General features: G+C 38.1%; 11 protein-coding genes and 1 non-coding gene across 12 annotated transcripts; 5 read left to right on the top strand and 7 right to left on the bottom strand.

The window, feature by feature from the left end:
* Positions 1–232: 232 nt before the first annotated feature.
* I206_103440 (uncharacterized protein) lies at positions 233–2215 on the top strand (the record flags this gene model as incomplete). Its single annotated transcript, XM_019153329.1, has 3 exons — positions 233–950; positions 1008–1502; positions 1566–2215. The coding sequence occupies 3 exons, from the start codon at positions 233–235 to the stop codon at positions 2213–2215; spliced, it is 1863 nt and encodes a 620-aa protein (XP_019013490.1).
* Positions 2216–2645: 430 nt separating this feature from the next.
* I206_103439 (uncharacterized protein) lies at positions 2646–5396 on the top strand (the record flags this gene model as incomplete). Its single annotated transcript, XM_019153330.1, has 1 exon — positions 2646–5396. The coding sequence occupies one exon, from the start codon at positions 2646–2648 to the stop codon at positions 5394–5396; it is 2751 nt and encodes a 916-aa protein (XP_019013491.1).
* Positions 5397–5784: 388 nt separating this feature from the next.
* Positions 5785–7304, bottom strand: I206_103438 (uncharacterized protein; the record flags this gene model as incomplete). The annotated part of the gene is made up of 8 exons (XM_019153331.2): positions 5785–6004; positions 6074–6289; positions 6406–6431; positions 6518–6593; positions 6668–6702; positions 6786–6885; positions 7005–7098; positions 7250–7304. The coding sequence occupies 8 exons, from the start codon at positions 7302–7304 to the stop codon at positions 5785–5787; spliced, it is 822 nt and encodes a 273-aa protein (XP_019013492.2).
* Positions 7305–7696: 392 nt separating this feature from the next.
* I206_103437 (uncharacterized protein) lies at positions 7697–8532 on the top strand (the record flags this gene model as incomplete). Its single annotated transcript, XM_019153332.1, has 2 exons — positions 7697–7908; positions 8055–8532. The coding sequence occupies 2 exons, from the start codon at positions 7697–7699 to the stop codon at positions 8530–8532; spliced, it is 690 nt and encodes a 229-aa protein (XP_019013493.1).
* Positions 8533–8810: 278 nt separating this feature from the next.
* I206_103436 lies at positions 8811–8914 on the bottom strand. Its single transcript has one exon. It is a non-coding gene; the product is annotated as a tRNA-Trp (tRNA).
* A 405-nt stretch (positions 8915–9319) lies between these two features.
* I206_103435 (uncharacterized protein) lies at positions 9320–11834 on the bottom strand (the record flags this gene model as incomplete). Its single annotated transcript, XM_019153333.1, has 8 exons — positions 9320–9524; positions 9628–9717; positions 9780–9845; positions 9924–10097; positions 10160–10170; positions 10235–10255; positions 10312–10750; positions 10825–11834. 8 exons carry the CDS (start codon positions 11832–11834, stop codon positions 9320–9322), a joined length of 2016 nt encoding a protein of 671 aa, XP_019013494.1.
* A 399-nt stretch (positions 11835–12233) lies between these two features.
* On the bottom strand, positions 12234–13668 carry I206_103434 (uncharacterized protein; the record flags this gene model as incomplete). The annotated part of the gene is made up of 3 exons (XM_019153334.1): positions 12234–12399; positions 12461–12550; positions 12605–13668. 3 exons carry the CDS (start codon positions 13666–13668, stop codon positions 12234–12236), a joined length of 1320 nt encoding a protein of 439 aa, XP_019013495.1.
* Positions 13669–14379: 711 nt separating this feature from the next.
* Positions 14380–14999, top strand: I206_103433 (uncharacterized protein; the record flags this gene model as incomplete). Its single annotated transcript, XM_019153335.1, has 3 exons — positions 14380–14432; positions 14500–14589; positions 14660–14999. The coding sequence occupies 3 exons, from the start codon at positions 14380–14382 to the stop codon at positions 14997–14999; spliced, it is 483 nt and encodes a 160-aa protein (XP_019013496.1).
* Positions 15000–15163: 164 nt separating this feature from the next.
* I206_103432 (uncharacterized protein) lies at positions 15164–15766 on the bottom strand (the record flags this gene model as incomplete). Its single annotated transcript, XM_070202764.1, has 4 exons — positions 15164–15300; positions 15409–15491; positions 15564–15633; positions 15730–15766. 4 exons carry the CDS (start codon positions 15764–15766, stop codon positions 15164–15166), a joined length of 327 nt encoding a protein of 108 aa, XP_070058865.1.
* A 296-nt stretch (positions 15767–16062) lies between these two features.
* On the bottom strand, positions 16063–16547 carry I206_103431 (uncharacterized protein; the record flags this gene model as incomplete). Its single annotated transcript, XM_019153336.1, has 4 exons — positions 16063–16202; positions 16293–16355; positions 16434–16444; positions 16519–16547. The coding sequence occupies 4 exons, from the start codon at positions 16545–16547 to the stop codon at positions 16063–16065; spliced, it is 243 nt and encodes an 80-aa protein (XP_019013497.1).
* Positions 16548–17419: 872 nt separating this feature from the next.
* On the bottom strand, positions 17420–21036 carry I206_103430 (uncharacterized protein; the record flags this gene model as incomplete). Its single annotated transcript, XM_019153337.1, has 12 exons — positions 17420–17483; positions 17541–17623; positions 17686–18495; positions 18575–18804; positions 18856–18946; positions 19010–19060; positions 19123–19205; positions 19272–19801; positions 19866–20253; positions 20323–20352; positions 20409–20574; positions 20632–21036. The coding sequence occupies 12 exons, from the start codon at positions 21034–21036 to the stop codon at positions 17420–17422; spliced, it is 2931 nt and encodes a 976-aa protein (XP_019013498.1).
* A 1578-nt stretch (positions 21037–22614) lies between these two features.
* On the top strand, positions 22615–25665 carry I206_103429 (uncharacterized protein; the record flags this gene model as incomplete). Its single annotated transcript, XM_070202763.1, has 18 exons — positions 22615–23033; positions 23097–23390; positions 23468–23631; positions 23691–23748; positions 23809–23906; positions 23967–24037; positions 24099–24167; positions 24234–24282; positions 24348–24400; positions 24490–24693; positions 24755–24837; positions 24886–24912; positions 24989–25058; positions 25119–25133; positions 25204–25262; positions 25331–25441; positions 25504–25546; positions 25615–25665. The coding sequence occupies 18 exons, from the start codon at positions 22615–22617 to the stop codon at positions 25663–25665; spliced, it is 1938 nt and encodes a 645-aa protein (XP_070058864.1).
* Positions 25666–25863: the final 198 nt, after the last annotated feature.

Raw genomic sequence — 25863 nt, 5'->3', positions numbered from 1 at the left:
TATAATAGAAAGTTACTCGCACCTGCGAAAATCAGTATCGAATCAATGTCTAAATCTTTCTTACATCGCAAGATCTATTGACGAATCATGACTTCCAATTCGAAAACTCAAGAGCGATTGACGTAATTTCGACTCGACAAAAAATAGTCCAAGCTTCGAAGTATTCGCAACACACCCAGATGATATAGCATTCACGGTTTAAAGACCAGTCTTTTGTCGGCCTCAAAGTAAAATGTCAATCGATCAACCAATATTTCCATATAGAATGAGGCCGAGAGGACGTCGGAAGCGTATCCATTCCACAATATCGTGGCGGACATTCTTCTCACTGGCACTTACATTAACCATTCTTCCTTCCTGTTTGGCTCAAGATACAACTTCCACATCCACTATTTCCTCAAGTGTAACAAGTAGTCGTACAACAATCTCATCAAGTCGAACGACCTCAGTTCGAAACTCTTCAGTATCATCATCAGGCTCTTCAACTCCAACTTCACAAGCAACCAAAACTTACTCAATAGACTCATTACCTACTAGCGTATCTATTCCTGCATTAAACAAAACTTCACCTTTAATTCAAGTAGTTTTACCTATTACAAATTTATTATACTTGACATTCTCATTATGTACCTTAACTTCCAATACAACTTTATTACCTACGATATTACTTTCTACTTCAGATTTACCAACATTTGATATGGGTAACAAACCAATTTCAGATCAAACTTCTGGAGGAACTAAATCAGTAGGATATAATCAAAAAAATAATAAGAATGGTCAAAATTGGAATATAGCTTTAGATAAAGGATTTGGTAATTATACTTTAAACTCTACTGATCAAGTTCCGGTGAATATTCTTTTCGGACTTGGTTTAGAAGATGATGGTTCAACATTAGATGAATTAGATGTTACTGGAGGTATTGTGATCCAGATGGACGCTTCTGAGGATGGTAAATTCCTTCCATCAATGGAGATTTTTGATGACGCTTAAAACAGTATGAATACAGGTCCATTACACTCTATCTCATCCTCTTTACCTTTTCTGGGAGATACAACATCGAATCAAGCTTTAATCTTTTCACCACTTTTATACTCTTATTTTGAACCTGAACCTTCATATCCAAATTATACTTTACCTTCTCCAGATTTACCTGTTGTTCCTTTAAATGACTTATCATCAGATTCAATGATATCGGGGAATTCAACTTTATCAAGTAATTTGACATTATACGTCGTACCTACAAATTCAGATAATTCACCAACTTTGAATCAATTGGAATACTCACAATGCGCTATTTCTTTAGCTGTAAATGCTACTGGATCGATAGCTGAGAAATTGATTATCAAGACTGAAGAACCTCAATGGTCCGCTGTAGATAATGATGAAGGCTATAGGCAGTATTGGGTTATAGGTGATTTACAAGCGAATACAAATTATACAACTTGGTTAAAAGATGTTAATGGAGTTTGGTCAGGTCCAATGTGGTTTAACACCAAAGCAGGTAAACCAATTTTGAATTCTCGCATTCTTCAGTTGGTATATAGCTAATCACATCGTTAAATAGATTCATTTCCTTGCCAACTCGTTTTACCTACAAGTATATGTCCTTCAATAGCATATTCCGCTCCTCTTCCCGTTAATTCCACTTCAACTTCAACATCATCTGGCGATCTGATCTCAGACACTTCACCAGTACAATCTCTACCAGATGAACTAGTCTCAATACTTACTACCAACCTTGAAGCATTTTCAACTTCTTTATTATCTCAAGCATGTGGAAGAGATTTATTTTCACACGTATCAACATGTTCAAATTGTTTTTCATCTTATAGAAATTGGTTATGTCATATAATAATTCCAAGATGTTCAAATCCATCAATTATAAATTCTAATTCAAGTTTAGATTCAGATTCAGATTTAACAATAAATGATTTTCCAAATCCAATTATAATTCATCGAACATTAAATCAATCTAGAAATGATAATTCAGATTTGGTTGAATATGAATATGATGAAATTTTACCTTGTTTATCAATTTGTAATATTGTAGATAGGAAATGTCCTGTAAATTTAGGATTTAGATGTCCAAAAAGAAAACAAAATGCAAATGAAAGTTATGCATTTATAGGTCAAGATGATGAAGAAGGAGATGGAAGTTTAGAAGGTGGATTAAAAAGTTATGATAATTTTGGTAATAGATGGTGTAATGGATAAGAAAAAGAACATGAATTTGAATATCAAGTGAAAATCTTTTTACATTATTATTGTTATTGTAACTTTTATTTCAATTTAGTCAATCAAATCATGCATGAACATCATTATTATTAATTATCATGTATGATATAACTATGATGCCAAGAAATCACTAATTCACGTGATTAAGCCACATCTGATTTAATTATGTAAACAATCAATTACCCATACTCTCTATAGGCTATAATCGGTCATCATCATTATAACACACCGACCGTAGGTAACCTTGGTTACACACTTGTAGTCGTATTAATGTAATCATACGTCTTTGATTCATTTTTAATAAACGTGAAAGGCATCACGAAGCCTATGATTGACAATAACAATAAGATCCTGGAGGTCATACTCGATCAATTAGATACTTCTCAACGTGATTGATACGATATACATTATGATACATTCTTCATCACCTAAGATTAAAACGACTTTTACGCCATTATCTAAATCACCTAAACAACCTTCTTCACCTATCATGCCTTCTTCTGGACCTTCATCACCACGATTAATCTTGAATTCACCTCCTCTTGAACATCACTCTACCAATGGTACGACTGGATCGTATTTTCAACAATCTTCAAATAAGAAAGGTTCATCTTCCAAACATCCTGGACCATTATATCCACCAGTTCACAAAACAAATCCATATCATAACTCACAACCGTTAGCTGGGCCATCTAGCGGGACCAAAGGAGTTCCTAAAGATCAAGGTCAAGGTCGTACACCTGCAGAAGCATATGCTAACTTACACACTCAACAACAATCTAAACGACAATTAGTTGATCATCCTCATCATCATCCTTTCACTTCTTCATCATTTAAAGAAAATCAACCAAACGGATCTCAACAATTAAAAGAAAAGGGGACTAAACCTGTGATATTAGATTGGATATCACGTAAACTAGGTGCAAGACGAGCTACAATATCTGAATCTCCCTCAACATCAAATGCTCAACGTTTAATAGTGGGAGGTTCACCTAAATTGAATAGTGGAGGAAGAAACAGATTACCCTCTATATCCAGGCCAACTACCACTACAATTAGAGGAGGTAGAGGAAGTAAAGGAGGTGAAAATGTAGGAATGATAAATATGAGAAGAGAAAATTCATCAAATTCAACTCAACCTTCTTTATCAATGTATTCAACTAGACTTAGCAATGTTGGAACTTTAGAAAGGGAAAAAAGAAGAGAAGCTAATAATCCTTATCCTTCAATACCCATACCTAAGCTTATAGCTTCAAGCGGTCTTACAGATACAATTAAACGTAGAAATGGAAATGGTAGAACTACCTTTAATCATAATAAACATATTTCGAAACAAGAAGAAGATCAAGAAAATGAAACAAATACAACTGTTTCAATGACTTATTCTTATTCTTACCTTTCACGTAGTCCTAGATCAAGATCATATTCTTTGGATAGTATTCGATCATCAACCAATTCATATGCAAGGAGTTTAGATGATAGTGCTCGACCTGCTAGATTTAGAGGAAGGGCAAATACGAATACAAATAATGAAAGACCAGTTTCAGCTTCAGGTGGATATATTGCTTTCATAGCTGGTGGTGGTGGATTAAGTGTAGGAGCAGATGATGATGCAAGTTTAAGACCTTTTCCACCAAGTCATCCTGCTTCACCTACACATTCAACTTCCGTCTTATCTAGAACTGGATCAAATCAATTCCCTCCACCACAACCTTCTAATAAAATAGATGGAAGTAGATCAAGGACAAATACATTTTATTCTACTTGGTCTGGAGCAGGTCATGCGAGATCAACTACAGGTAGTTTAGATGGAATTTACGGATCAACTTATAGGTATAGCTATGATCAGAGAAGAGAAGATAATGAGGAAGATCAAGATGAAGAAGACGATGGTGAAAGAGGTAGAGAAAGTAGACAAGATTCAACTTCAACAAAACCTACAACTTGTATTTCATTTGATTCTTCACCTGCAATTGCACATATTGCTCAACCGCAATTTTTACCTATAACTCAAAATCAATTTCAAGTTCAATTACCCACCTCCAATCAAACTCAAACTTCACCCCAAACTCAACCTTACACTCCTACTGTACCACAAGGATCATTCGGTTTAGGTGATGTTATAACTTCTTCTCCCGCTTCAGTGCCTTCTCCTTCTCGTCGTGCCAGTTCTGAATCATCTGATCATGTAATACGTGAAACATCATCAGGAGGATCTTCTCCTACTCCACCTTCTCCAACAACTCCAACAAGTCATGCAACTTCTTCACCTACTGGACCGATTTCACAAAATCTAGCTTTACAAGTACATGTTCAAGCACCAAAACATACACCTCATCATCCATTACATAATCCAATCCCAAATGAAATTCCAGATGATAATGCTTCTATGTTGACTTTAGCAAGTTCAACTTTTGACTTATTACCTAATCAAATAGGTAATAATCAAGGGCAGAGTCAAAGTGAATCAATAACACCACAAACTCATATTACATCTGTAATTGAAAATACATCTCAAATGATTAATCCAATTTTACCTAATCCAACTATTATTAATCGTTTAAAAGATACAACAATAACTACAACAACAACGAATACAACAAATCAAATAATAAGACCAAATTCAATTACTTCACCTTCAATTCATTGGGCACCTACACCAAATTTAAGTTCTACAATTGAAGAAAGACCTAATTCAATTTATGATAATAACAACAATAATAATAATTCAATTCATAATTCTAATCATTTAAGTACAACAACTTCAATTAAATCATTTAAACAAAAAGCAGATAGAGATGCATCTGTTAGAGCAATAAGAAGAAAAGGTTCTTGGGAAAGTTATGAATCAGGTTGGTCATGGAGAGGTTATACAAATAATAATAAAAATTTAACTTCTCCAATTGGTGGTATTAGTATTGGAGGAGGAGGAGGAGCAGGAGGAGGAGGAGGAAGTTTTAAAAATAATGGATTTATTGATAAATCAGAAAGTTGGAAATCAAGGAATGATGATAATGATGATAATGATAATGATAATTGTGATGATGTTGATAACGAATCACAATTTATTAATTTATTTGATGAAGAAGTAGAAAAACAAAAATTTAAAGAATTTAGAATTTCAAATAATGATAGTTTTTCAGCTATACAAATTAATTAAAGGTAAAGATTTGTTTGTTTTTTTTATTTTGATATATTTAACTTTCTCATATAAATTGTTGTAATTTTGAAATTATTTTGATTTTTGTATAAAAATTGTAATTGTATTTTCTGAATGTTAATTTATGATCAAACAATCAATCAATCAATCGATAAATCATGTCAAAATTGTTAAATGCCTTTTTACCTACAAACAATCATTTCTTCATGCTCAAACAATCAAACAATCAAATTTTCATTATTTTCTAATTAATTTTAATGATTTAAAATATTGATAGATTAATTTTAAGATGAATTTTAAAATTTTCATATTTATAATATATAATTTACAAACAACAAAAACACAAATATATATATATATATATATATATATATATATATATATATATTTAAACATTCCACCATAAATCAAATACACCTTTTAAATAACCAATAATTTCATTTCCACTTAATTTTGATTCACCATAAATTCTATCAACAAAAGTAATTGGAATTTCACCAATTAAATAATTTAAATTTTTTGATCTAACTATAATTTCCATTTGAAATACATATCCTTTTGAAGTACATTTTGAAATTATATCTTGAATTACATTTTTACGATATAATCTAAAACAAACATTTGGTTTTAGGATTTTCGAATCTCATTTTAACTAGATTAGACTTTTTTTAACTTACCTAAAACTACCTGTTAAATCACTTACACCAGGTCTTAAAATTGTATCTGCTAAATAATTTGCACCTCTACTAACTAATTTTCTTTTTAAATCCCATCCATATACACCACCTGGACCTAATCCTATTAAAGGTGAAGAAGTAGATAATGATTTAGGTGATGGATTAGATGAATATCTTGTTCCTGTTACTATATCTAAATTATGTAATTTTTGTAATCTATCAATGGCATATTAGCTTTGATCAATAATGGAAAGCGATTCGGTACCGGAAAAACGGTAGATAATTGTTTCGAAAATTTTTGAAGAATTACATGGAAGGAAGTTAAAACTTACTTGATCATTTCCGGTATGAATTTAGGCTATAAAAGAAGATTAGTATATAGAAAGTATTATTAAATTTGTATTACCCTATAAACTGTTTTGTAAGGATATTGTATAAACTTACATGATGGGAGAAATCAGCATCCATGATAATTACGAAATTACCAGTGACAAAATTCAATCCGTGAACATAAGCAGTACTATAATTATTATATAACAAAAAAATTGTATAAACGTTTTGATCATCTAAATCAAGTGATCTGGTAAAACTCACCCTAATCCAAGTTTACCAGCACGAGGCTTTAATACCTATTACAATAAAATAAATACAAATCAATGAAATGAAATGAAACGAAACGAATGCATAAAAGTTGAAAGAAATCTTAACCTACCACTTTGTCTTCTCCATATATTCCGGCTAATTGTTTAGCTACTTCCTGTGTTCCATCAGGCGAAGCATCATCAACAACAATGATTTCCCATTGTATTCCACTAAATTATAACATGTACAAATCAGCAAACTTCCAATACAATCAAGTCAGGCATTTCCGATAATTCATGAATATCCATTATTCTCCTTGAAATTGAGAACGATCTCTCGGAAAACTCACTTTGACTCAAATGTCTTTGCTAATAACCAAACTATTACAGGTAAATTCTTTCGCTCGTTATAGGTAGGTAAAATTACAGAGTACTTGTCTGCTCCTGCTGATTTCATTGTCGGTAAGACCGGATGATGTGCAAGCAGATCGTGAATGAAGTGTTGACAGTGAATTACAAAGGGAGTAGTATAGGAGGCAGAGCTCATCAGTATGGATGAACAATTAATTACGTTGAAACGATATGATGGACTAACCTGACGGTGCGGTACTGGCAGCTATAGAAGGCATATCAATTGTGTATGAGCCCATGGACTAGTCGTTTTGCTTAATGTAGGTCGACTCGTCTAATTTCCTGGCAAGATTAACCTTTGCTTCACCAATGTAAATTTCAGAATTGTCTTTGTCTTTCGCCATACCAACCACCAAAACATAGTACAAGAGTAACCGACACGTCGAATGAATCTCGTTGATGTTTGATCGCCACGTGCAAGAAAACAGATATCCACGTGACATGACTCGCTGGCCGCACAATGACGTCTTGCTCTGACAAAGTTATACTCGAATATTTGGTGTGGGTAGTACTCGTATTGATTGTCGTCTCTAGTTTATTTGATCAACGTTAGCTTATCAGCTTATTATTCAAGAAAATCCCTTTTCAATATATACACTTGAAATTCATTGCTTTACAGCCTTGCAACCCGATGTCAGACCCAATCGAACTTCGCCCAATGGGTAAATCGACCGCACCTTTACCTCCTCCTCGCCACCCCGCAACTTCTAGTATTGCAGATGCTTTACCAGGTTCATTAGGTAAAGCATACAAATCTGCTGAAGAAAAAGCTAAAGCTGCTGTACATTTGCAAGAAGGTGGATTGGATGCGATTAGTATTTGGGGACTGGGTCTAGCTGCTTGGTGAGTATTATCCACTCTGTTTTGCGGATTCCGACTCTCACCAGATATCGCATCCAAGTTCAAATTGCTATAGAGTGTCAAATACTTGCTCTAGGTTACAATGTCTTTTCAAAGTGTTCTGAGTTGATATAAATATTCTCATTTAGGTTCGTAATACTCGGTATACCTTTATTACTATTTCCACGTATCCTTTTATTCTTTTCACAAATTCCACCATCAAATCAACAATCAACATTTTCAACATCAACAAATTCTTTAATACGTGAAGAACATTATGATTCTTTATCATCATTAGAATCTTTATTATGTTTAACAATTTCATTAGGTTTATTTAGTGTGTCTTTAATTTCAATTTTTAATTTAGTTCCAGTTTATGAATTACCTATTCAAAATAATCCAAATAGAAAATCACTTTTATGTATTTTAGTTGGTTTATTAACTTTATCTGGATTATTAATTTGGAATACAAAAAATTTAAATGGTTTAAATATTTTTATTGGAGGTGGTAATTTATTAATTTCAATTTGGGGTTGGTGGACAATTGTTTTTGGAAATAGTCAAAATAAATTAAGTAAATCTGGAAATTTAAAAAGTAAAACTCCTGAAAGGTTTAAAAGACTTTAAATCGGATGGAAAGATATATATATATAACAAGGAGAGGAGAGAAGATTTCTCACATCGATGTTATATTCATAATTATTCATAAAAATGTAATGAATACACGAATTAGCGATCAAAAATACGAAATGAGTTTTTCACTTAATCGTTGTGGTCAGAAATCTAGATAATATATAACCAAATTTCGTTTGATTGTAAAAATACAAAAACAAACCGTAGAGGAGAGCAAAGCCTTCAAGCTGATCTTCTCAAGCCCTTATGAAGGAACTGACAAGAGACACTCTTGAAGCTGACAGGAATCGAACCTGCGACCAATAGATAATCCAAACATTATTTCCGAAGAAACTTGAATTGGAATCTACTATTCTACCAATTGAACTACAGCTCCATAAGAAGCACGTGATGCGCACGTGTTTCCACAACTAGAAACTCGTCTTTTTGAATCATCATATCTTCTCTGTAATCGTGTATCAATATCTCGCGACCTTGTATGAGAGCTGAATCAACTCACTGTGTTTGAGACTCCTTGATCTCGTTCAAAAGTGCTGCATACTGCTGAGAAATTGAATTATAAATTCAGAAAAAGTTACGACGATGACAAATGTCTACAATGAACGCTACAACGATTAGGATACATCGGAAGTTTGGATCCACGCTAAATACAACATAAAATAAAAAGGACAACATAGTTTTAGGAAAAAGAACTTAATCACATGAATCGAAACTGTCAAATTAATTATCACCATTGATTTAAACGGCGATCTTCGTTCTTAATGAATGAACGTTAAAGACTTCAGATCTTATCATCCCACCATGTTCTCTTTTCAATATTCAGGCTTTTGAGAAGTTCGGTATTATAATGACCTTTATAATCAAACCAAGGTGTACACTCTTCTAATAACCATACTCTTTGAGTAAGCACATCAGGTGAATGTTTGAATTGTTGTAGAAAGATTGTTTCCCATCGTTCTAAATCTGGTATATTCTTTGCTGGTTCCCTGTATATACCAAAATAAAGTTAGTATTTTACCCAGTCATCAATTGTTACGCTTGTTGACAATGGGAAAAAGGAGTTCCCCATTCGATCAACTCAACACTTACCACGTAGAATCGTATATCTCCCAATCATACCATTTGATCAGGTAAATATAAGTTGCTCCTCCATTATCATTATAATGTAATCTCTTTCGACTGGATTGATGAACCCAAGCAAATCAACCGATATGACAAAAACAAATTTCACAATGACTGACCCAATTATCTTCTCCAAATAAAATTCATTATCATCATCATTCTTCCTTACGATCTTCTTAGCTGTTCTGACATATTCCGACAAGTCATTCATTAACACTCAAATCTGGTTATATATTTCTGATACAATTAACTGTTTGACTCACAAGAAAATACAATCAGGACGGAGGCACTTTTCCTGTTGTGCACGAGGAATAGAGGGTAACCTTCCGTCTTCATCTTCTTCCGCTTCCATTAATATAGTTAAACAATCTGGACAGCTCCATGGTGCTTCTCGCATACTTTTTCCATGATTCAATCCAGCACATGCCCAGTGTACTCTTGACGTGTATACGTCAGCTTGTCAATCATATCCAAGACTAGACCTGTTTGAACAGCTCACCTTCCACCACACTTGGATATTTCCGCTATATTGTCAGCCAAGGCTCGAACTACCCCATAATCACCGCACACTTACCGTATCGCAAATTATCTCTTCCTATATTCAACCATGAGCATAAATGATGACAAACAGGAGAGAAAATGACAACTTACCATTCTAGTCTTGACGGTGTTAATACCATAATTGGGCCATACATTAGCCTTCCCTTTTCTCTTATGCGACGCATGTACTCTTCCGCTTCTTCTTCTTTTTCTCGGTACAGGAGGTTCAGGACTTCCTGGTAGAAGTAATTTATCTTCGACTAACGATGTACCCCGTTTAACAGAAGTAAGGATTGAGTCATCAGTAGAAACGACTGACGAATGGTCAGCAATCGATAAAGCAGTCGGCTCTCGTATGTAATTCAATGGAAAAGGATTCCATGGTTTCGCGATATTTGCCGTCTGATAAGTATGTTGAGTGTTTGGAACGGGTGTATTCGTATTACCTGTATTAGGTAAGGAATCTACTCCTGATGATAAGTTCGAGCTATCTCCTCCCGAATGTGCATGTGCAGCAATCGAAATCTCATCGAGAAAAGACATATCAATCCTGTAATTAACTTTGTCAGAACATCTTTCGATTTTTGGTATGGAATTCTTCATATGTTTCTTATATTTACTTACTTGAAACCGTTGTCGCATCTATTACCTTTCAGCCTTTTCCTAAATATAAATCCAACAGCATCTTCACCCTCTGGTAACACGTGTTTACCATTGAGCAAAGCAAGTTGTCGAGACACCGCTTTGTCCACTAAGGTTTGGTCTAATGAGCATGCCATATTCTCTTCAGGCAAACTTGGTAAGGGGTTTCTTGCAAAATGATGTGCGTCATTTGTAAAGTTGTCTAGATCCATTACGGGCTGAGGTGTGACATCCATAAATTGATTAACGAAATTCTGCACTTCTAATTCAGGACAAGGCGTATCAAACCTGATTAAATCTTCAACTATTGCTTCTGAGGACGGTGTCGTATCGATATCATTTCGAAATGAGCTCATAAGATTCGATTTTCCTTTCGATTTCCCAGTAGGTCCGTTATTTTTGTTACCAATACGTCTTTTCAGGTTCCCACTTTTACACATATAGTCCAGTCGCTTAGTAGATTGATCAACCTTTTCTTTCAGGTAATTCCTCAGATCTGTGAACGAATTTAATTGATCCTGAGTCAATGATCTTACTTTCTCATTGAGTTCGTTAAAGTTCGCTTGCACCTCGTTTTCAGTTATAATTAATTTTTCTTGATTTGTGTTGATCAATTGACTTTGCTGCAGGAGCAAATTTGTTATATTTCCTAGGATATGTGTTATCTTTTGGTCATCTGATTGAAGAGAAGATGATGATCTTGACGACTTGGGTTTCGGTCTATCGATTATACGGTAGCCGTATCCAGTTGGTGCTGTGGATAACGTTGCGGGATGTGTACTTCCGATTTCATATTTCGATTTTTGGCTTGTAGTGGAGGACGGAGTAGTACAGGGATATGTGTTTGAATAATCCGGATGATTCTGTTCGCAGGCCGGTGATGATGACCAATACATATCGTTAGGCAGTACTGGTGTATTGCGAATTTGCATAGATGATATAGCCTGATTCCATGGACCCATTGGGGCGGAGAAAGCAGCTACAGCAGGCATGTTGTACCATTTCACATCCTCCTCTTTTGATGATCTTACAACTCACTCCACCTACAGTCGGGTATAATTTGTCAAAGTTGAGATGTGAGAAAAGAGAAAGAATAAAGTTACACACCGAGCTAAACTAAAAAAGATAGATGGACTACCTCCACCGGATCGAATTCATCGGGTTGGTCCGAATATCAAAATAGTATTTGTATGAGACGAAAGGGGGCCCGAGCGTTACCTCATTATCATAGTCATATGCATGATGGTATAAGTATGACTTTGTACACATGTATTCACATAATTATTGAACCTCAGAATGACGATTAGGAAAAAGATGATTGATACGACTTCAGGTAGCTGACAGCGGGGAATGCCAAAGGTTGATTTATCTGCTGAAAACCTTTTGGTTTCTCATCCAGCGTTGAAGCCCACTCTCCTGTTTCCCTTCTCATCCCAGAACATCTTTGCTTCAGGAAGAAGGACAAACTTTTCTCGAATGTCGATGTTCGCTTCGAGACAGTTTTGGTCGAGATCAATTACCTTCTCTCCAAAATCTGGGATATTTTTAGCCAATTCCCTATCATACGATGTCAGATCGAACTTGTTATAGTCCAATACTATCAAGAGAAAAGAATCACCAAGTTGCTTCAGAAACAGTATGATCGGACCTTTTGACCAGATATCTAACCCTCTTGAGTCCATTAAGTGAAGTACCAACTTGTTTCTTCCTACAAGCCATATGAGTGGTTTTCTGCGATTTCTTCTCGATCACAGGCACTTACCCGATGATTGAGGATGCTTCAGTCTTCTTATATGAAGATATCCCCGCTCTGCCCGCGTTTTTATCCATCATAAATCTGTCGGAGCGGGAGAGGGCCGTGAAGGTCCGCTTCTTTGAGTCACCTGAGCCGGAAGACCTCGACGTTGAGCTAATATTGTTTATAAGAGTTGCTGATCGGCATTCTGTGTTCTTATGTCCCATGGAAACCCTTTCCAACGGTTTGACCTTCTTCATAGAAGCCCTTGGTGTAGGTGAATTGTCACAATTCAATATTTCGACCGGAGAAGCGGAGCGCAATCGTAGATCGTCTTCTTCGTCAATCGTCATATCGATGATATCCGTGGCTTTACGTGTGACGCTGCTCGATTTAGAAGGCCCATCATCGGTTTTTTCTCCTTGAGAAGCACTGCATTTGTTTGCACTACAAGCATTTGAAGGTAAGGCGGAGAGTACCGTCGCTTTCTCTTTCTCTTTCTCTTTCTCCTTAGTGAGCTTAGCAGAGAAGAATGGATAATTGAGTCCTTGTATTTCTCGACTAATCCCCCTGGACTGACTTCTTCTTCTCTTTGAGCTTGATCCACTTTGAGCCGGGGTGTCCCTGTTAGTTGTGTGTATCGAGGGCTCTCCGTTCATGATATTTTGGAAGGCTTTCTCGACAGTCTCGTCAATATATGCCTTGAAATTATTAGAAGTTGCATTGGTTTCTTCTCTCGCTTTATCGATTAATTGGGTTAATTCTTTCAATTTGTCGTTAGTATACTCAACATGTTTCTGCCATCGAGCATTGTTATTTTCAGCAAGTTCGTTTTGTGACTTTAGTATATCTTCGATGATTGTGAGCGTAGTATACAAAGTTAAACCCCCATTTTGTCTTTCCCGGTCAGCGGAGTTGAGTAAAGATGTCATGGTTTCATCAGAGGCTGAGGTTGACGTTGCAGGCGTGTTTGACGAAGAATTCGACAGAGAATCAGTAGACGAAATTGTGATGGATGAGTCTCGATCAAAGGCGACCTTGTGAGACGTGGAGAAGGCATTACCGGGTGATGGACCATTCGGACCGTCCATCTTGAAAGTTTCATTAGCTTCTAAATCAATTCGGGGTGACAGAAGTACAGCTCAGTGTTGCGCAGACACTAAGTCACGGTAAGATAGAAGAAGAGGAGGGATGAAGATGATCAAGCGGAAGGTTAACGAAGTTAGTCGCGCAACAAAGCTCAGGCGGATGTAGTTTATTTGCGTGTTCCATTTAAGTACTCACTCGAGGATCATTCGCTCACTCTTTGCTTCGCTTGTTTTTTCTTTCTTCATCCTATCACACTCTTGTTGTCTTTGTCTGCAATCCATTAATAGTATTAAAGGGACGTTACCATTCACCGCTAACAGTAGGGCCAGAAATAAGATCTGTATTGGACCAGACACTTCAGTTGATACTGGGAACAAGGTAAGTCATTCACATACCTCTTACTCATTCGTACTTCTCTCTCCTATCTCAATTTTCCCGACGAAATGATTATCCAAACAAACTATATAATCTGTCAATCCACGGAATAGACGCTTTTTCCTCCATATCTCGATATGCGAGGAAATCGACAGCCTCAGCCGATAACGTTTGACCATAATGATCGTCAGATCAATTTCTCGAATATTCACTAGCATGATTCGCATAAAAGAGATCCGCAATTGCTAATTGATGCCTTCAGATCCCGCTTTTTCAGTTGCTTCTTCTCAGTCTTTCGGACACTCGTTACGAAGCTCAAAAAGTCGTGGTAATATAAAATGAATCAGCCTAATAGGATAGATAGTTGGTTACTACAGGATGATGAGAAACCGTGAGTCCATATTGGTACTGATTAGTACAAGTAGACCAATTGAGGAAAAGCTAAAATCCGCTCGTAGATTAACTATAACGGAAGATCCAAAAATACCCAATGCAGCTACCGTTTTGCTGAGAAAGCAAGATCATACTCTTGGCAATATGATACGAGCGTAAGTCATGGTCTTTTGACAATTTTCCCTGGACAATTCGATCTCAGATATTAACGTATTTCCTTCATAGTCAACTTCTTCTCGATCCCACAGTCCTTTTCGCAGGCTACAAAGTTCCTCATCCATTAGAAAACGATATAATAATTAAAATACAAACTGATGAGAGATCAAATCCTGCAGATGCTCTTAAACGTGCATGTCATTTATTGATACGTCAAACTGTACATATCAAACAACAATTCATGGATCAAGCTAAAAATATCGAGATGGGTATGGGACCTGATCAAGCTTTAGCAGGAGTTAATAATGGTAATTACGATCCATATAGTGATGGTTTAGGTAGAGAAGGTAATACGATTGTTGGTGGTCAAGTTAGAGATAATAATCAAACGGACGTTTATGATTTCTAAGCTTAATTGGGCGCAAACGAAGTTAAGAAGTATTCTAAGCAAGAAAAGTGTATCAAATTGACTTTCAATCCATGTTGTATCGCATGTAAATATGTATTTTGACAAAACGAATAATCACAAATCGTATCTACTGTATCTCTTCAAGATCAATCGATTTTTGATGTTTACACAAAAGATAATAATTGTTTATCTTGATACAATCTAGCACCGATCAAAGAAATAGTTGATAAAGCAAGCATGTCACCTGCCAAGATGATAGCATATGGGAAACGATCTAATTGATCTTGTATCGATCCAGTACCTAATAAAGCTCCAGCAGCAGGAAGTTAAGTAATTGTGCAAGAGAGCTTATAAGTAAAATATGTATTATAAGTCAACACCATCAAAAAGATAAAGGGATTGAACTAACACATAATCATTCCATCATATCTTCCTGCAAATCTCATATCTTTACATAATTTAGTAGCGCAAGGTGCTTGTAAGGTTACAAAACTAGCGCTTGTTATACCAAAAAAAAGTACTAATTACGAGAGTAGAGATATCGTTGTTGAAATTAATAATAACCAAAGTAATACCGTCATTAAGATATTAGATATTATCGAGATATTATATGGTCCAATCTTATCCGCAATTACTGTGAAAGAGAAATATCAATAAATGTTGAAAATCTCTCAGTTCTTTTAGTGGTATCTTTGCGTATCTGAAAAAGCAACAGTAAAAAAAGTGTTACTATCAGAAGGTATACGAGCAATAGAAGATCCAGCCATAAGTAAAATTCAAATTTCGGAATGAGTCAGTCAACCTTGTTATAAAATTAAAATATCCGGATTGAATTGTAAATCGTTCACTCACAAGAAATAAGGACCAATATCATCCCATCCTCTCAAATGACCATATGTACCAACAAACATATTGAAACAAGAAAAAAGCGAATACATATGACTTTGTGGAAATCAAAGCAAAATAAAAATAAAGTATTAGCTCGAATTGGGAGGATTTTATCAACCGTATAATGAGGAAGAAATAGTATATTCACAAAACAAGCAAAAGCCACTAAACTATATCATATACTTTTAAAAGCTTGTAGGTGAAAAAACGGTCCAGGTGGTTTAGATGGTAATCTAGTTTCTACGAGGAAATATGCTGTTAAACCTAATAAAAAGCATATTAAGGCTATTAATCTCATTGTCCAACCGAAACCAACTGAAAGAATCATTTTAATCAGCCCTTACATTTTTAAGCGATTTACTTCAATAGACAAACATCATAGGAAATTATAAGAGTGTCACTTACTTCGCTGGGGACAGTTTGCCCATATTGTAGGCCATATTATTGCTCCTATCGATGCTCCGGTAGCTAAAAAAGTCGAAACGAAAGTGGATTAGCATGATGACTGATGCCATTTCGTCATAGCCCTTTGCCTGAAAGGCTCACCTATCATTCCACTATCATAATTGAAGGCAATATTTTCTTATCATCAGGAAATGAGAATTGAATAGATAACAAAAATGACACTTACAAAGCTAATCCATGTTTTTCAAAAACCATTGTCCGATAACACCAAGAGGAGCAATAAACCTATGTAATCAAATCGTTTCAAAAAAGAAGATTCCAGAATTCATATGTAATTTCATGATAAGTGATTCAAGACACTTTCAGCCCAAATGATTATCAGTGTCAAATGAAAAGTTGAATAAGTGAAAATCCAAAAGGAATTCCTCATTTCAATACCTCATTACTGCTCACATACATCTATCTTATCGACACCTTTCTCCAATATTAGCAGAGAGAGATAATTCCAGATAATTCAGCTAGAATTGGATATCCCGATTTAAATCATAGAGATAACCGAAACCTTATCGGGTTTGATCGTGATTCGGTCTGCCGAAACCTTAGCCGACATAAGTGAGTAAAACTTACAACAACGGTAAATGCATTCTCATTTTCTGATCGTATATCAAAGTTAACGATATATACAATCAAGCACATGGGTGAGAGTTGAAGAAACCGGATTATGTACATTTTTATTTAAATATAACTACTTTGCACAACCATTCAGGATCAAATTGAATACCCAAAGAAAAGCAAGGGAAGCGAATTTCAATGGAAGAACGGAACTAAAAGACCCAAAATCGAGAAGTCTGACAAAGTGAAAATGTTTATGAACGTGTATGCAGGGAGACCATCGTCGCAAAAGATCGTGAATCATGAAAGAGCGTTGAATCTCCCAGTGCCGGGAAGATAGTATTCGTAAGTTGCGTAATTTACAAGAAGCTTGATGAAAATTGAGATTCGTGAATATACGTAAAATTCGTAAGAACCACTCATACTGAGAAGGCCTTTTAGACAATCGGTCGGATGTGTAATCGCGGGGTGACAGAGGCTGGAGATTCAGTGCTGTAGGGCGACTGTGATGATTGTTATTGTGCTTGTGATTTGACAAACATCTTCACCTTAGAATTCAGGATCGCGGGATATACCATCCTGCAAGAATAGCGGCATCAGCTATTCAAGCTCATATGAAAGCAAGAGCCTACTTACAGTCCACATAAAGCCTGTTCTTCTTCCGCATCGATCAGAGCCTTGATAACCTTGATCCTCTGACTTCTTTTGAGTGTATCACTCTACAGGGCATAATCGATTAGATATGGAAAAACCTGGTATCTCACACGTTATTGAAACTCACCTCTATCAATTTTCCGAGTGCACTAGCAATTTCGATTCCTCTCGCCACCTTATCTTTCTTCATCACTTTGCTGATCCAATCTCTGTTGTTGGTAATTCTTGTAGGCGCAGGTTCAGCGATTCCGAGCAATTCAAGAACTTTATTACCGATTTCGCTTTCGAGATTTAGCAAGATTTGTTTCGAGGGGAGGGATGCCAATAAGTCAAGGTTGAGATCTTCGAGAGAAACAAGACTATTCCCGTTGATGCTCTGTTCCGAGATCTCTTGAGTGTCTACTGCTTGGGGCTCGGGCGCTTTGACCTCCACTTGTTCTGGTACCGATTTGTCGGTTTTCTCGGTATCCTTATCCAATTGCTGTTTAGCAAGACCGTACTTTCTAGCGATTCTATGTTGATCCCAAATGGTCTCCCAATCTTGCTCGGTAAGCATTTCAATAATGATCGGCATAATATCATTGACATTGATTGGGTCCATTTTAATGATCTCTGCTCTGAGATTGACGAGATCCTGATTGGTAGGTCGAATAATTTCAGTCGTAATTTGATCTTTGTCCGATTCTTCCTTAACGGTTTCTGAGCTGAGGTAAACGAATGCCTCTGCGACACGAATATCGAGTTGGGTTTTATCATGTAAAAGGGGTATCAACGAAAGATCTTGCGAGGCTAAAAGCTGAACTGCTTTTTCCACATATTCGTGGGCAATCGATTTTTCACGAGCGTAACTGCTCGCTCTTGGGTGGATTTGCTTAGCCAGAGCTCTTTTGCGGGAAGAGGGGGAGAGCGATCGAATCTCATCGGCAATACGATGATGCTTATCGAGTCGGATGTCAGCTTCGGGTATTATGGACCAATCCAGCTTACGTTTTACAACAGAGGAGGTTTCAACTTACTCGAGGTTCTTCCACAAGTGAATGTCTTCCTCTTCCAGTTCTCGCAGTCCTGTCAGGACTCGTAGATCTTCTTGGCATACTGCAGGATTGACGACCGAAAGTCATGGGTGATCCATATAAAGCTCTCTCAGCAATCTTCTCTGGTCGGAGCTTTCGTGGTTGATGAAGAGCAACTGAGATAATGCGTTGTCCAAGCTTCTGACCATGCATTTCGGCGATAGCGTTCGCAGCTGAGGGGCAAGGATTGTTATCAATGCACTCACGAAACACTCTTGACTTACCTTGCTCCGGAGAATGGAAGCTAACAAAACCATATGATCTTGAACGACCCTGATCATCCCGCATAACTCGAGCACTGACCACTTGTCCAACCTAAAGCAATGATGAGCGGAGCCCGACACCCTACCGGTTTCACCGAGACTATTCGGAACCCACGTTTGAGAATATCTCCGATAAGAAGTGACAATTGATATCAGGGTCCAGATTCTATAGATTTCTCATCAGCTTAGGGCGTTGATTGTGGAAGCCCGAAACTGATCAGAACATACTTTGACAAAGACATTACTGTAGTCGACCAAGCCTGAAACGCTGGTCGATCCGGGAGGCGCAGGGCGAATGTGTTGTCCAGGACCTGAATGCATTAATTTAATCGCTTTCAGCTCAAAATAGCATTTGGGTGAGAAATTCTGTGACTCACCATGCTGAATGAAAGTACCATCATCGGCAATTAGTCCGGTAGGCTTGGTCTGTCCATCAGGACTTTTTTCGATGGTCAGGCTCCAATTCCTACTTCGACCATTCATTCTCGGCATACCACCCATGCTAAGTCTCCTGCCGGTTTTGTCAGGCGTCATAGGGATCATGTTGTCCATGTAAACTTCTGGCAAGGGATTGCCGCTAGCGAACATGTTGTGCTCAGCCCAAGGTTCAACGTAGCTGATCGGTGGTGTAAATTGAGACATTTGATCAACGCTCATAACCGGCAAATGCGAAAAGATTGCACTCGCGGGCGAAGGCTGAATTGAGTCGCCTTGAAGATACATGGAGTCTGGCTGATAAGCTTGGAAAGGCTGTGATGTCGAATCGTTGTAGGGCATCATACAGTGGAACTTGACTGAGTCAATCGTATACATCGAATTGATAGGTGGGAGACTGGTTGGAGGTGGAATGGGATATTCCAGTGGCACTGGCGGAGCAAGATTTATCGGAGCTGCGGGAGAGATAAATCTGCATGACCAGTCGCGTCAGCCCAGATATCAGATAGACTCTGATAGAGAAGGAGTTCACTCACACTTCACAGCCCTTAATAAGACTGGCAGTCTGACCAAAGCCTTGGTCGAAGTGTCTCGCCTCATCTTCATACCAGAATTCCACTGTAGCGGTCCATCCGAGATCTGGATCGTCGTGGGGACACGCGGAGGAGTTCACCCATCGGACGCTACCCCAAGGGCGTACTGCATCGTATACCTCACCTGGAGTCGGGTAATTCGCTTGATATGCTGCTTCTGGTCGCAGATTCGCAGGTAATCCAATGAATTTAGATCTACGAGTGGGACGAATATATCTTATTGCCGTTGGGTAGGCCGGGAAAGGGGTTAGGCAGGCTGGGTATGGTGAGACTCGGACGCCTTGCACTGAGAAATGTGCATAATTGACAAGGATGGCTAAAGCCCGTTCCGCTAAAAGCCAAGCGGGTCAGTTTCGTGCATCCGAACTCCGACATTTTCTCCCAGTGTGATATAACGTACCCAAGGCCTCCGACCAGAATTCAATCGTGCCTATCAAACCGGGGGTAAGCTCTACATACAGTCGTGATGGTGAAATGTGGACTCACCAGTCTTTGGCATCCAGTCGTACCATATGTCTGGTCGAAGTCGCATCTCTGGCGGTACAGGCGTTGTGATATTGATAGCAGTGGGGAGACATCCCCTTACGGCATCGACTATTTCGTTCTCAGACATATTGGCAGGATACGAATGAACGTAAACGAGTTTACCGGTCTATACGCAAGAAACACTTCGTGAGCTAAACAGGCAAACGATAGAAACCTAACTCACGATGTGTGGATGTGGCTTGATGGCCATGCCCAAGGGATTGTGATTGTAAATCATGGAAGTGCTCGGATTGAGGTTGTTTAGCGAGAGAGAGGGTCTATCATTAACGCGAGGTGGCGTTGGTCTGTTTCGTTTGACCTTGTGAGATCGACGTCCCATTGACTCGACAGGAGGTACATGATTGCTATGCGATTGCTCTTGCTTGACCTGCTTTTGATGGAGATTCGAATTCGAATACATTTTGGGATCGAGAGGGTGACCTGGAGTAGGTGTAACTGAAGAAGTAACCAGATGATCGTGGACTTCATGATCGAGCTGCTGAGATTTTGGCGAAGGTGATTGAACGAAGGTGGTAGCTGATGTGGAGGGTGACGAGTCAGATCTAAGAGTGGAAGATTGAGACGACATTGTCTACAGAAGATATAAGCAGAGACAGGACGAGTGAAGATGCCTAACGGACAGGGTAACTTGGGTCAGCATCGTGATGTTAGACGGTTTATAAAAGCTTAGGGTGTGATGGACGATTGACGTACCGAATACTGGTGAGCAAAAGATTGATGCCAATGAGAACTGACTGAAGTGCAAAGATACAACAAGTGGTCAGACTCTGAGCAGCTATTGTGGGGAGAGTTTAGCAATTGAAGAGTATAATCAGATCAAGTGAAAAATATCCAGATGTATGTAGAGAAAAGAGTATGATGAAATAAGAACAGCAGAATATATATTACCAAATAAGAACCCAAAATCAAAAAATCATCGAAATATTTATGATGAGAAAATAAGGTTGACTCACCTCGTGTATTTTTTTAAAAATTACCCTAAGTATGATGGTGATCAAGTTATAATCTGTGTTTATGCTTCCCCTTGTTACAGATCTGAGAGTAATATACGTATGAAGTCAAATATTGACCTTTGGAAGTTAAGGTTCATTAGGGTGATCGTGTTGATTTGTCAATTTGTTGATGGACTGTACCTTGATTTCGATTTGTTTGAAGATGTCTTGATTTCTGATCTTTCTGATTTGGTGTACAGGACTAAGCGGATGGGTTACTCAAAGGAAGTGATTGCCCTATCGGTGTTTCGGTCTGTTCTTCCGATCTGGTTGCGAAAGATTAGAAGGATTTTTGTAGGAGATCAAATAGGTCCTGCTTTACTGTGGTCTATCTCTTCCTAGTTAGGAAGAGATAGTGGTCTTTAGTATAGTCTTGTTCCTGTGGGTAATGCGATTGATTTGATGAGATTGATTGTAGTCTAGGAGTTTTAGCGTCGGATTTGTTCAGCTGGAATGATCGGCTTGCAGAAAGTCGAATATTCTTCAACCGCAAGAATAATCCGAATTGATCAAAGGCATTAGCGGTACGTTGTGATAGACAGAAGAGAAAGATTACTCCTTGTAGTTAAGTTAGCGTCTATAGTTGAATTCTCAGGGGAAAATTTTCGTGAGGTCTGTGCGTCGCACCAATCTCGCTCAAGAGATCAAAGCGTAAGTCAGAATAACCTTTTAAAGTCATCGTAATTGGGTTGAAATCAAGGGGGATTGAGCGTCATCATCTTAAGGCGACTGTGTTCATCTTACGGAAGCCGATGACTTGCATCCGAAATTGGATCAACCCAGTCGAATAGTACACCTATCAATTCGGTTGCTCCTGCTGAATTGGTCATGGGTGTAATCTGATATCTGGTTCAAATCCCATATAATGTCGAGTGTAAGATGTCGCTTCTTTATGCTATTGATCCTTCAGACAAATGTGAAGTGTTAGATGAGCTCTCTGAACGGTGAGTAAGTTAACTTTCGAAAGATGAAGGGTAAGATCGTCGGTCAGGTAAGTCACAACGTGATCCAGGCACATGCTGCCGATACTAACTTTCGCTTTCTCATTCCGTTGTTTACGAATCTGGACCATTAAATTATTTCTTGTAACCTGTCAAAACGCAATCATTTGGTCTTTTCAAATAGCGAGATCAAGCACTCCTCGAGCTGGCATCATGCCACGTCTCAACAAAATTATCCTTGTTGTCTCAGCCCTTATAATCTTTACAATACTTTATGATCATCTTCCACTATCAACACTTACGCAATTTCGACAATCTCGTGGCAATTCTACCTCAACCTCTCAACGGTCAATCCATAGACTGAATGATAGAATAAGTAGACCACCATCATCAGGAGGATGGTCTAGAGAAGTATACGAAGAATCAGGTATATCAATAGATCATAAAGGTTTAGTATATTTGGACAAAGAAGCTGAAAATGATTTACATCCTATTAAAAAGTTAATTGAACGAGGTAAAGAATTAGCAGAAAAACAGAAATCAAAGATAGAAAGTATTCAATCTATAGAAGATGCGGTAGATGATTATGTTGATACATTCAGTATGAAACCTCCTAAAGGTTTTGATCATTGGTATGTCTTAATGTTTCTTACATTTCTGTTCCTCAGGAAAAACAAGCTAAATGCTTGGGATAGGTATAAATTTACACAATCAATTAAACCTAATTCACCTCCTGTCCCATCACTTATTCCTCTAGCACATCAACCATTCTTATCATTCTTGTCTTTACCAGTGGATATATTACGAGAAAGAATTGAGATTGTGCGATCGAAAGGAGCTATATTTACATTCACTTTCGTACCATCAGGACAAGGCGATGAAGGTACAGCTTGTGATTCAGATCAGAACTGGGTTCCGAGTGATTATCATAAACGAGGAAAAGGAAGGATTCAAATTGACGGTGAAGAAGCTTGGGGATGGAGATGCAAGTGAGTTTGAATTCCTTCAATCAATCTCGATACAGAGTGTAGTTTGGAAGTACAGCTGATTTTGGCTGAAATGTTAGCAACACTCTCACACTGCTTCTGCCTATACTACCCCTCCTACCAGATGAGCTCTTCAGTATGAAACCTCCTTTAGAGATAGCTTTCTCGTCAGATGATGGACCTAGAGGAATGGTGCATAATACGTTTAGGGAGAAAGCTGAAAGTCTGGCTAAATCAGGTACAAGTGAGTTTTCGCGGGAAGCTGGAAAATACTGCTCGTCAAACCTGATTGTGGAATGGCAGCTTGGCCTAAAGGGCAGCTTGATAAAGCCGAACAGAGTATGAGATGGACATATGGGTGGTACGTACGCCCCTATGAAAATCAATGAAATCCAGGCTGATGGCATTTGTCTGTATTTAGGGCATGGTCGTGTCCCGATAATTCACCATTGAAAACTCGTGCAACTGATCTGGTATTGAATGATCTTCATCAACCCGATTATCTGACTGGCGGACAAGGTGAGCTATGTCCACCTTGTTAATGGTGGCTATATAAGGGCTTATACTGTACATCTTTAGTGGATAAGTCATTTATAGCGGACTTCGAAAGAAGCGTTGATTATTGCTCAGATCCAGAATTGATGAATTACGTGAGGTGTTTCTGGGCTCTTCATTTGTGATGAATGAACTCACACAAACACTTTTAATCAGCATCATATACTGCTATCGGAACAGCACAGGGCGGCTGTGGAGATGACACCGGTTGTAGCTACTTGCAAGGTGTGTGTGTGTGAAGTGGCTGAAGCTTCATTTGAGAGAAGCGGCTGACACTGATAAATATGATAGACTATGTGGAATAGTGATATTGTCGGTGTACCACTTGATGGTGTTTTCGGTGAGCCAGTAATTTTGCGAAATTCTCAGCTACTTCAGTAGACGCTAACGGATGTACTGAAATAGAGAAAGTGCAATATGTCAAATGGGAGGATAAGACAATCCCTAAAGCGTTTTGGGTATGTTGATCCATCTATGGACCAGAATATATCACTCCTTCGTGACTCAAGTACTCCCGGACAAAGCTGAATTAAATTTGGAAATATAGCGCGGTTCAGCTACTGGTCTTTTTCATTCTCGCAAAACTCCTTGGAGATCATCTCAAAGAGAAAGATTACATTTCTTTGCGAATAACGAAACTGCCTCAGATGAAGAGGTCTCTGTCTTATTACCAAATGGGAAGATAGGCGAATATACGAGAAATCAATTGAACAAGTGGTTAGACGCCGGGCTGAGCGGTGCACCGTCTCAGGTCAGCTATAAATTCTATCCTGCTTCACTCTCCCAAAGGGCTAACAATCTTGAACTGATAGTGCGATCAAGCTGATGGAAGTTGTGATGATATGGCGAGAGAGATCAATTTTATGGGTAGAGTTAGGAAAGAAGATTCGCTAAAGTGAGTCAGCTCTTCTGGCTACGCTTGTTTAAGCTCATTTTGCTTTAGGTATAAATACGTCATTGATGTTGATGGGTGAGCACCATCCGCACTCGGCCAAGGTTGAAACAGGCGGAAGATGCAGAGCACTAACGAATATGGTCATGGGTAGCAACGGTTGGAGTTCGCGTTTCAGAAGGTTATTGAGCAGTAATAATGTTGTGCTGAAAAGTACCCTATTTGTGAGTTCCATAGCTGCTGGTACCTTTCCATGATAGCTGATACTATTTTTGTGATGTCAGCCCGAATGGTTTCATGTTAGTTAAGCTGCATCTCGGGGTACCGAGATTTACTGACCTTTCTTTTTTTCCGTTTTTGCTGACATAGGAAATGTTGATACCTTGGTATCATTATGTGCCGATCAAGCTAGACTATTCAGATATCCAGTAAGTCCTACCGAATCCACCCTCTTGTCTTTGCCCCGGCCTTGACTAAGTAGTAAATCGTATCACAGCGATGTTATGGCCTTCTTTAACGGATCACCGGATGGGATTATTCGCGGCCACGATGAATTGGCCAAAGAGATAGCTAGAAATGGTTTCGATTTTGTCGAAAATCGATGGAGGTGAGCTATCCCAGACACTACCCCCTGTGTCCCAGAAGCTGACTATGAATGTTATGAATTAGGTTACAAGATATGCAATCTTTTATGTTTTTACTGATACTAGAGGTACGTTACTTCCCCATGATCTATCGGTTTCAAATCCCGCGAACATAAGCTGATCGTCCGCAATATAGCACTGGAGGTTGATGTCCGAAGATAGACTAGCAGCATCGTATGACGCATAGAGCCCAATTTGACTGAATATACTGGAATATACTGTTTGTTGTACTATATCATGCATATACATATACCATTGAATTCTCATCATCATACAGCCACTACCACTGCTGTTTTGAGTGGACATGCAAAGTGGAGGTCTGAACGCGTCACAACAACAATTAAATAACCAGTTTATTTCCTAGGACGATTAACCTATAAGTGAC

Source organism: Kwoniella pini, chromosome 4 (assembly GCF_000512605.2).
Source record: "Kwoniella pini CBS 10737 chromosome 4, complete sequence".
Taxonomy (NCBI): Eukaryota; Fungi; Basidiomycota; class Tremellomycetes; order Tremellales; family Cryptococcaceae; genus Kwoniella; species Kwoniella pini.
Note: the sequence above shows the minus strand (reverse complement) of the source record. Positions and strands in the feature narration are given on the sequence as shown.